Source organism: Perissodus microlepis, chromosome 23 (genome assembly GCF_051167445.1).
Source record: "Perissodus microlepis isolate ML-2025 ecotype Zambia chromosome 23, ASM5116744v1, whole genome shotgun sequence".
Classification (NCBI taxonomy): domain Eukaryota; kingdom Metazoa; phylum Chordata; class Actinopteri; order Cichliformes; family Cichlidae; genus Perissodus; species Perissodus microlepis.
In genome coordinates, this window is record NC_140482.1 from 40,316,276 (window position 1) to 40,327,194 (window position 10,919).

General features: G+C 40.0%; 1 protein-coding gene across 1 annotated transcript; it reads left to right on the forward strand.

Annotated features, from left to right (window-relative positions):
- The first annotated feature begins 660 nt into the window (after window positions 1-660).
- LOC146362180 (vitamin D3 hydroxylase-associated protein-like) lies at window positions 661-10,839 on the forward strand. The gene is made up of 15 exons (XM_084922398.1): window positions 661-1,092; window positions 3,198-3,311; window positions 3,905-4,045; window positions 4,374-4,507; window positions 4,645-4,851; window positions 4,943-4,983; window positions 5,096-5,220; window positions 6,805-6,930; window positions 7,011-7,108; window positions 7,349-7,448; window positions 7,541-7,584; window positions 7,691-7,730; window positions 7,806-7,914; window positions 8,812-8,945; window positions 10,037-10,839. Exons 1-15 carry the CDS (start codon window positions 868-870, stop codon window positions 10,157-10,159), a joined length of 1,761 nt encoding a protein of 586 aa, XP_084778524.1. The 5' UTR covers window positions 661-867; the 3' UTR covers window positions 10,160-10,839.
- The last annotated feature ends 80 nt before the right edge of the window (window positions 10,840-10,919 follow it).

Below are 10,919 nucleotides of genomic sequence, written 5' to 3' on the forward strand. Positions count from 1 at the left end.
GTGTGAATGGGTGGATGACTGGTTGTGTAAAGCGCTTTGGGGTCCTTAGGGACTAGTAAAGCGCTATACAAATGCAGGCCATTTACCATAAAAATGAAAAATCCCGATCAGCCTACTGGACAAATGCCCGGTATGCCCGATTGCCAGTCCAGCTATGTGTACAGCCTACTTGCTGGTTTTTGCTGCATCAGTCTGCGTCTCCCATTTAACTTGTGTTTCTCTAACAGCTCCTCACTGCTGAAACCGCAAAAAATGCGTGTGCTCTGTGCAAGCTTCCTGGTTCGTAACTAGCACACTCTGCAGTCAAGGATGATAATTGGTTAATTGTAGTCATTTGACTCATGCAGGCCAGATCCTTTTATTAAGCAAAACTGTGATCAATCGTTAAATATTATTGTTGAGGGGCACAAAACTCTACAGCACACACACACATTAAAACATTTTTTTATAAATTAAAATAAAAATTGCCTCAACAAAAGGCCACTTTGGGCACCCAGCAGGAAAGTTGCAGGTGTTGAGTGAAGCGGAAAAAAAGTGCGAGAGAGGGTGAGAGAAAGGAAAAAAAACAAAAAAAAACAAAACAAAACAAAAAAAACCCCAGGGCTCGCGATAAGGAGCCGGCTCGCGTCCTTCACGTCAAAGACCCGGCTCTAAGAGCCATTTCGTTCGCGACCGACCCATCACTAGTCACTTGCAATGTTGATCCTGGAACAACATTTACTATGTTGTTCCAGGATCAACACCAACACGACGAGATCATCCATTTGGCCGATTTAGGCACAACAGCGCCCTCTTGATTAGCATACTTAAGCCTGACTAAGGCCGACCTGTCCCGTTTAAAACTGGAGTTGCGGTGACAGGACAAAAATGCAAGCCTTGCAGAACATCCAGGATTTTCTCAAGGGAGTGAAGATGGACAGTCAGACGGCGGCTCTGCTCACTGGTGTTGCCTGTGCAGTAGGATCTGTGGTTGTGTTGGTGAAAAAGATCAGCAGCTACCGAAAGGCAGAGGAAAAGATCAGGAGAGCCAAAAACAGGAGAGAGGAGAGCTTGCAGCGGGGAGAGCAGGCGGTGCTCCGATACAAAGAGTTGGTGAGAGTTCAGCCTTAATTTAGGGTTTTTTTTGGGGGAAAGTTAAACATTGAATTTTCTGCTTTTAGTTCGAACCTGATGGCGTTTTCGACATAATTTATCAGATCACTGACAGCTTTTGTTGTCAGCAGGCTTACCTTGAGCATTAAAAAAATAAACTTAGCCGGACAAACACAGCGATAATAACCTACTGCTATTTCTAGATTGTCTTTTGCATTTACACTCTGTGGAGAAGTTATTTGAAACACCTTGCTATTATTGGGTTAGATTGCCTTTTCTTTTAAAGGCCACCCCCCACCCCCCAAATTCTTCCTGGCAGAGATTCAACTAGTTGTTTTCTTAGAGTTTTGATCCAAATTGACACAATAACATAACAGTTTTGGTGAGTTGTTGGCTGTACATCCATAATACAAATCTCCTATTCCAACACACCATAAAGGTCCTCTATTTGATTAGATTCTGGTGACTTTAGAGACCTGAATCAGAAGAAGAGTACAGTGAACTCAACACCAAGAAGAAGATTTGAACTTTGTTACATTAGTGCATTATCTTGCACAAATGTAACCGAGGACAAGGGGTGAATAAACGGGGCAAAGAAATAAATCGATCATTTATTTATTACATGAGTTAGACATACAAACTCCCAGTCATTTCCAGACAGGACTTACAACACATCCTGCTGATATCCCAGCTGCACATGAGACTTACCACACAAACTGTGCGAAAATAACAACACTGCAACCGCGTCACACCCCGCTTAGCGACACTGCAATCGTGGCACACACTGCAAACAATTCGGGTCTCGGCGCAGCTGGGAATCAGTGCTATGCATGGCCTGCGATCTGGGAGATAAAGGGAAGTGGCACAAACAATTAAACAAAAAACAAAAAGGGAGGTTAGTCCGCCCTTACACAGCTTACTCTCAATCAATAGCCGCCTTTACGGCTGGACGGACTAACCAAAACAAAATTACAAATCAATCAAAAGAACGAAAAAAGGACAGCAGAGACAGCACAGCTGAAAAACAAACAACATTATCAATTAAAATATTACCCAATAAAATATCAATTTTATGAAACCATTCAAAATCATGAAGCTAAAACAAACACTCAATATACCTACAATATTGATCAGTTTCCCTGCGCGCAGTCGATCTAGGGCTTGATCAGTTCTTCTATTAAAATTCGTGGTCACACTAAAAAAGTCCAATGACACATTAAAAATAGGCACATGCAATAGCAAACGATCCAAACAAAAATGGCAAAAGTCTCTTACCGACAGTATACCCACTCGCACCTGAGTGAATTAATTGCCTCTGGTTTTTTCCACAGAAGAGCGCTGACTTCACCCCACACACCCACTACCTTTTCATAGCTCTTCAGCCAATCACCTGGCAGAGAGCAACAAACTGCCAGGTGACACTTGTTGCACTAATGTAGCAAAGCAGCCATCCGAAAACGAATACAGTCAGGTATTTGTTTTTTTCTTTAGAAGTAAATATGGTTTTTCTGTTATTCTAAGGAAACCCTTGCAGAAGCTACTTTTCTGCCCGTGATGTGATTTATAAGCATAATAAGAAATACAGGAGCCTGTAGATGTTCTTGTTGAGAAGCCACTAAACGTTTGAGTATATGTATATCAACATCAACAAGGCATTTTCAAAACTTCAGTAGCATTTAAAATACTGAGATCGGAACATCTGGCACTGACAGTCATGCCACGTTTAGTCACATAAATCACGTTTCTTCACAATTTTGATGAATCTGAGCAGGTCATCTTGAACATGCTTCCTTGCCTAAATGCAGTGAGTTACTCAAAATGCTTTTGAGCAATTCATCCCTCTGATAGGTCCATACAAAAGTCAGTGCTCAGTTTTATTGAGCCTGTTCTGGTTCTATTCACATTGTTGTCTACACAATTTACGATGGGTTTTTCCTTCTATATGTCTTCATTGCTGTTTATTTCATTATTAGCAAGCTGTCTTTTATTAAATTTGGTAGGGAGATGCAACACTGGCAAATAAAGAATCTTGATTCTGTAGATCCATACCATTTTAGTTCTTTGTTGCAGCTTTTTTCTGACATGGTTCTTTGTGTGTCTTCTAGCATCCAACCACTGACTCTTCTTTCATCCTTGCCCTGTCTTTATCTGAAGTGACAAAGCAACTGAAGGAAGGCTCACTTACCCCTGAGGATGTGTTTTACTCTTACATGGAAAAGGTTCAGTGTTCAGCATGACGCAAAGGTTCACTGCCTAACACAGGAGTGGGCGACTCCAGGCCTCAAGGGTCGGTGTCCTGCAGGTTTTAGATGTGTCCTTGATCCAACACAGCTGATTCAAGAGGCTAAATGACTTCCTCAACACGTCCTGAAGTTCTCCAGAGGCCTGGTATTGAACTAATCATGTGATTCAGGTGTGTTGACCCAGGGTGAGATCTGAAACCTGCCGGACACCTGCCCTCGAGACCTGGAGTTGCCCACCCCTGACCTAACATAACACAGAGCTTACATAATGGATAAAATAGAGCAAAAGCTAATGTCTACACTAAATAATCAATTTCATTTTCCAGTCTTGTATCAGTGTTCTACTTTAGGTATACTCTCAGCTAACTAGGTATTTCTTATTACTTACACTTGTGTCTTTGCTACGGTTAAGGTTTATAGACATTTGGTCATAATATTTATGAAAGCAAACCAGATTCATTTGCCAAAGAAATATTTGAGTTTCCAAAAAGACTTTAATATTCCACAGAGGGCTTACAAAGATTGATATGTTTGTCTGAATCTGTCTGTGCTTGTTTCCTTTCCAACAGACTCTGGCTGTAAACAAAAAGCTGAACTGCTGCACTGAAATTTTGCTGGAGAGTTTGGACCAGCTGACAACTGTTGGCTCCAACAAGGATGGTCTCTTGTACGGAGTTCCAGTTAGCATCAAAGAAAATATTGCATTTAAGGTATTTCCCATCTACGGAAGAGGATTAGGACCAATGAAAAAAAAGTGGGCACGTCTTTTTTTTTCTACTTTTCTCAGAATTCTGGAAAAGAAGAAAAAAAAGACGTGCCCACTTTTTTTCCCAGTGGCCCTAATCCTCTTCTGTACCCATCAGCATTAGTAAGTATGTCATAGAATAGAACAGAATGCTTTTATTGTCACTATACAGATGTACAATGAGATACAGAGCGTCTCCTACTCAGTGTAAACAGTACTGAGTATAGTATTCTTGAGCATCATAGCTCAGGTATTTGATGTACAATTATTGTCTTTGTTTTTTCCAACACTAGAATCATGACTGTTCTTGTGGTGTGGTCATTAACCTGGACCAGCCCGCTGAAAAGGACAGTGTGCTTGTTCAAGTCCTGAAGAAACAAGGAGCTATTCCCTTTGTGAAAACCAACTTGCCTCAAGCTCTTTTGAGGTAAATCTTTTATCAGAGATTGACATAAATCTGGAGTACATTTAAATACTATGTGCACTTATTTAGTTGTCTTTGCCCATTACAAGTGTGCATAATATGCAAGGACTCATTACCCATATGTCTTTGGCCACATTCAGCTATGACTGCAGTAATCCTATCTACGGGCAGACTGTGAACCCTCATAACCCCCAGAAGACCTCTGGAGGTTCATCTGGTGGGGAGGGGGCTCTCATCGGGGGAGGGGGCTCCCTGCTTGGTATAGGCACTGATATAGGTGGCAGTATCCGTATTCCTGCATCCTTCTGTGGAATCTGTGGTTTCAAGCCAACTGCAGGTCGGCTCAGGTGGGTCTCATTCAGTCAGTTTCCTGGAAATTTATTATACATTGCTGAGTTAAGCGTTTATGTTTGTTAACACCTTTTGTGTAATGATTAGTTTACAGGGAGTTCGTCCAATTTATCGAGGGCAAAAGACAGGTAAGTGACATATCTACTTACTAAACAAAGTAAAATGTGACGTTACATAACTGCTGTAATATTCCACAGTCTGGGAATATGGTTTACTGCTTCTTGTTTTATATTAAACTAGTGTCGTCATCTCCTGGACCCATGGCAAGAGATGTGGACAGCCTGGCTCTGTGCATGCAGGCACTTCTTTGTGACCACATGTTTTCTTTGGACCCCACTGTTCCACCATTACCTTTTAACATGGAGGTGTGTCTGTTGATGACAATTTTTGTAATTGCCTGATAAGCTAGCGTATGATCTTTTTTTCACTCTTAAACAACAAGATATTGTTTACATAAATAAACATGCTTTTGTTTGCTTTGGATATTTTTGTAGGTGGTTTGTTGGATTTTCTTATTTAAACTCCTAAGACCCGAACTCTTCCATGGCATGCATTTTTAATTTCGCTTTGATATTTGGGCATATTGAGACCCGATGAATGTAAAAACAAAGAATTACCAGATTTTATTTTATTTATTTTTTTACCAGATTTTTGATTTTAAGAAAAATGAGAGCCACATATGAGGATATTCATTTAAAATTTCGATAGAACAGTGGCAGTATAACACCCTTGTAAGTGGACATCAGGCCCTTGTAGAGCAAAATGTAGTATTTTGGTCTACACAACCCAAAATGTGATGTCCACATATGTGGACGCCAGGTGCTAGGAGGTTAACCTGAAAGTTGAAGGTGAAATGAAGACTGTTCAGGATTATTTTACTGGACTTTGACCAGATAGTTACTAAATGTTCAAACTTGTAAATTAATGAAATGGCTTATTGTCTTAACACACTTATTAAATGTGTTAATGTCTTAGAATAAACAATACATTAAGATTTATATTTAAAAACAAGTTAACTAAAGGCCATCTTTTCCTTTCTTCTTTGGCTCTCGGAGGAGGCGGGCGCACTTTTTCTCCTCTCCCTTATCTTCCCTGCTTATGTCCTTGTCTAGTCTCGTGTTTTTTTTTGTATTTTCCCTGGAACATTCTCTCACAGTCTGTTCTCTAAAACCTAAAAGAGGAATTATGGATTGGATCAACTGGTCCCTAAATGCAATTGACACCCCTTTCTCAACGAGAAGTTTGGGCTTGGGTGAGCCTGAGTGCTGAAGATATCTACCTATTCGGAACCATGGTAACAGGGTTCTGGCTGATCGGAGCTGGCTTGGCCCTGACTTATCGAAGAATTAAGAAAGCGGAACCGGCTGTTCAAACCCCCACAAGGCTGCCCGCTGGGATTGGAACGATGGGAGAGGCGTGAGTTTCTCAAAATGGGCTCATTGAGTGCAGCACGGATAAGATCTTGGAGAGGCTACGGCTGCTGTGAATACTCAGAATAAGAGCTCTGACTGCAGACTGGATACATCTCGGAAGGGCTAGCCCGGAATAACATCTCTGGGTGCAAATTGGATGACATCTCGGGGAGGCACACTGCCGTGAGTTCTCAGAATCGGCTCCTTGAGCACAAGAAATGACAACATCACAGAACGCAAGTATGGCGAAGCTCGCAGCTCTCCAACGGGAGATTGAGAGACCAGTGTTGGACTGTAGAACTGCTTTGAAATTCATATGAGCTGTTCGCACTAAAGTAAAAAATACCATCACTTATGCGGATACCCCTTTGGCGCCAGCTGTTTACACAGCTGTTTTGGCTGTTTACTTAGCCTGGCAGGGCGAAGGACACTGTCTCAGCTGAACTATGGACACGCACACACATACATATACTGATACTGCAACTGACAAATAAAGGCTATCTCACCATCTCATCTCTCAAAATGATTGACCCTTAGATATACAGAAGCTCCAGACCTCTAAGGATTGGTTATTTGGAAAGCGATGGCTACACACATCCATCTCCAAGCATGGCCCGAGGCGTCAGAGAGGTCAAAGCTCTGCTAGAGCAGGCGGGACACACAGTAAGACGTCACCACACACACTGATTGCGGTCAAGTGTGTTATGTGAGCCATATGTCTTTAATATTATTTATGTCTTTAGTTTGTCCCTTACTGTCCACTGAAGATGAATGAAATTGTCCCTGAGCTGTGGCTTAGGGGCTTATTGGCAGATGGAACTACCACCCTGCTACAAAAACTGTGAGTTGGACCTTTTTTTTTTTTTAATAATTACTTAATATGTTCTTGTTAACTTACATCATCTAATAGCTAGAAATGTAATTTTTGTTTCAGTGCTAACCAGTGAACATCACCATTCTGACATTATCTATAGGGCACATGGGCTTGTGCTTCTTTTTGGAACCATTACAGTAATTTTTACTTCAGTTTCTCTGACCAGACTACTTTCCCATGTGCCAAGGATTCCTTTTTTAATTTTAGGAAGGGGGGACCTGTGGATCCTTGTCTGGAGCCACAAATTTTTGTATACAGGCTTCCTAAGTGGTTGAAGAAACTAATTTCATTCCTCCTCAAACCTGTGGTGCGTTGTTTCGTCTTCTGACAGATGTATATGAATTCATACATCAGTTTGATCTTGACAGTTTAATCTGATGAAACTTTTTTTTACCCCAGTCTCCTCACACTTCTGCCAGAATGAGTGCTCTTTGTGGAGTTGGGTGAGAAAGTATTCTTGAAATCGTTCATTTGTGCTTGAATCTCAGTTTCTTTGTTACATTTCCATGTGCTAGGAATTATATCCAAACGTTCTGCTTCATTTTTTAGATCTGTTCCAGAGCTGTGGAAGCAACATGCTGCTGTTGAGGTACTGTCAGCTGATGATGCATGGTCACATATGAAAGTCTGAAGATGAAATTGAGATTTCCTGTGTTTTCTTTAGGACTACATTCAAGAGACAATAGCACATTGGAGGAGCTGCAACATCGATGTGCTGCTGTGTCCTGTGATTGGACCAGCCTACAACTTCTTATACTGTGGCAAAACCTCAGGTATGGTACACTGAGTACAATAAAACAGCATAGTCTGTGCGTCACTTTGTTTTCAACAAATTGTAATCTCAAGGTAAACTATAAGATGTTTAGTTTTAAACATAAGTCACAAATAAGATCAGAAATATTTTTAGGTGACTGTTAGTTTTCTAAAATGTACATGTTCCAGAGATTACAGCTTTCCTGTCATTTATTTTGGAAGAGCCATTTCTGAGAGATGCTAGTCTGTTACCCCCGAAGGATGTCACCTGACATACAAAAAAACATGATGCAGAAAGTAGTGTTGATTTTGGGATCTTTTTGTTTTTACAAGACATTCCCTCTTAGTATTCAGTGAAGTCCCGAGGAAAGCGGTGTACTAAGTTTATGGAGAGCATTCTGCTGTGGTTCAAACCTGACACTGACAAATTTTTGAAATTTTGAACCGGAGCTGACTTTGTTACATTTGCATTGAAATATACACTGGGAGGTGTTGTGACAAGAAAGGCAAAGACATTCCAAAGCCCTGCGATGCTGAATAGAAGGCATTTGTACAACTTGATGAAGGCTTTCATGGGAAAGTTGCAATTTTATTTCAAGCCAGATGGAGAGCAACATTCATCCAGAGCTGGTTTGTTTAAAGATTCACAAAGTTCCACTTATTAGTGCAGCCCTCCAAGGCAGTTGTAGTTTCACATGTAGCCCCTTGGGAAAATTAATTGCCCACCATTGCTATAGAAATTACTCAGTTAAGAGAATTACATGTAGATTAGAACATTAAGACAAATGGCAATGTGAATGCATTTTTATTAAAATTTCCAAATCATGAGTTGATGAAATGGCAACAAAATTTGTAAGGGTTAAAGAAAGAATTCTCTTTCAGTATTCTTCATCATTCAATGTTTTGTTTTTTTTCAGTCAATACCAATTACACATTTGTCTACAATCTCCTAAACTTTCCTGCCGGTGTAGTCACTGTTTCTACAGTGACTGCAGAGGATGAGGAGGAATTCGAGCACTATCCCGACAAATTTAACAAGGTTTTGAAAGAGGTAAGTGAAACATACCAGTGAGGGAAGACTGATGAAATATATGGAGCTGGATCTACTGTAAGACTAGGTTTTCATGCAGGCATAATCTCTCAGGAGACACGGATGTGAAGCCTAAACTATAGATGAATTTATTATAGAATAAATTTCTGGGGGGGTTTCAGTCACCTGCATCTTTCTGTCCTGGACCAGCCTGGCTTGTTAGTGGAAGTTAGCGCTCTTAGGTTTTCTAAAAGTGAGGTCATTTCTGAGCTTCTTTAACAGGATAGACCTGTGATGACCATGATAATGTTATCATGCCATAGAACTTACAGCTGTTGACCTGTTTCACTAATGTTAAATGTCCAATATGGGTGACCAATCAATAGTGTCAGTAAGAGATCAGTGGACCTTTTACTTAATGTCATTCCCCAAATCCTCTGTGTATTTCAAAATGGCAATTAAATCAATGCAACAGCTCTATATTGCAGCCCTGATAAGTAACATCATGTGAAACATTTGTGAGGCACGTAATTTTATTCTGAATGTTACCGATTGGGTAAGAGAATTTTTTTTAAGTGTTTTCACAGTGTTGGTTGTTTATTCCAATAGTTGGATTGAGAAACCTCAATGGGCACTCAAAAGCATCTCCACTAAATAACCAACAAATTAACAAACAGATGACCAAAACTTTGACAATATGTTTAAAGTTAAAAAGCCCTTAGACTGGGAACATTGAAACCAGCATTTTTTTTCTTGCATTTTATTAAAGAAAATGCTGTATAAGAGATAGGGAAATCAACTGCCTTTACATGACTTTACATCATGGTTCCGGGAGCATTTATGTACTTAGAGATGTCCAGTGTGGTGGTGGTGGGTATAATGATAAAACAGACTCTTTAACACCAACATGTAAAAGGCCCATCCATACACAAAACCAAGAAATGAAACATATCAGACTATTGTAACTAGAAATATTGTCACATTCCTTGTTGCCATGCAGATATACACACAATGTATTAGTAGTTTCAGAGTTTGTCAGTAGATGGATGAAGGAGACTGTGGTGTGTCCAGCTGCCAAGCGTTAAGTGACAGGAGTGTGTTTTTGTGTTCAGGCAGTGACCGGTGGTGAGGGTCTACCTGTGGCGGTTCAGTGTGTTGCTCTGCCGTGGCAGGATGAGCTCTGCCTGCGCCTCATGAAGGAAGTGGAACAACTGGTCAAACAGAGCAAAAACTAAAGCTGCTTTCTCTCTCAGTCTCACAGGAGAGGCTGCAGACTTCAGAGGAGACATGTTAACTTGAGTATTTCCTGTAATAATGAGCTAATCGAGTCATAAATGGTGGATGAATCTTAGTAGTACAAGTACAGTCTATTCATTTTGTGTTTATTTTGGTCTTTGATTGTTTCCTAAAGGCTTTAGGAACTCTAACTCTTTCATTTTTCATCTTTCTTTCATACATTCATTTAATAAACCATGTGGTTTTTTTTGTCTTGCTATCCCCATCTATGCTTTATATTTCTTTATATCCATAACAGCAAACATGCTAGATCTTGTTGAGAAAATAAAATGTGAAATCATTAGGCAAGTCTGCTTTATTTGTATAGACCAAAATAACCTCACAGACAATAAAAAGACCAAAAAGCATACTAAACAATATTACAAAAAAGTCACAAATTTATTCAAACGGTTACAAGTAAACAAACAAACAAACAAGCAAACTATGTGAAATACTTAAATATGTACACATACAATATATGCAGACATGAGGAGAATGAGACAAGAAAAGCGGTCAAATATCCAGACAGAACTATGCCAGAAGCTTGTTGAGGGTTACCAAAACTTTCTGAGGTACAACTTGCAATCGGCCCACCATGGAAAAAAAGGACATTTCAAAGAAATTATTAGCCCAAAATGACCATAACATTCACTATATGTGTATTGTTCATCTGCTAATGACATTAAAACAAACCATTTATTTTTCTAATATAGTGGTTTG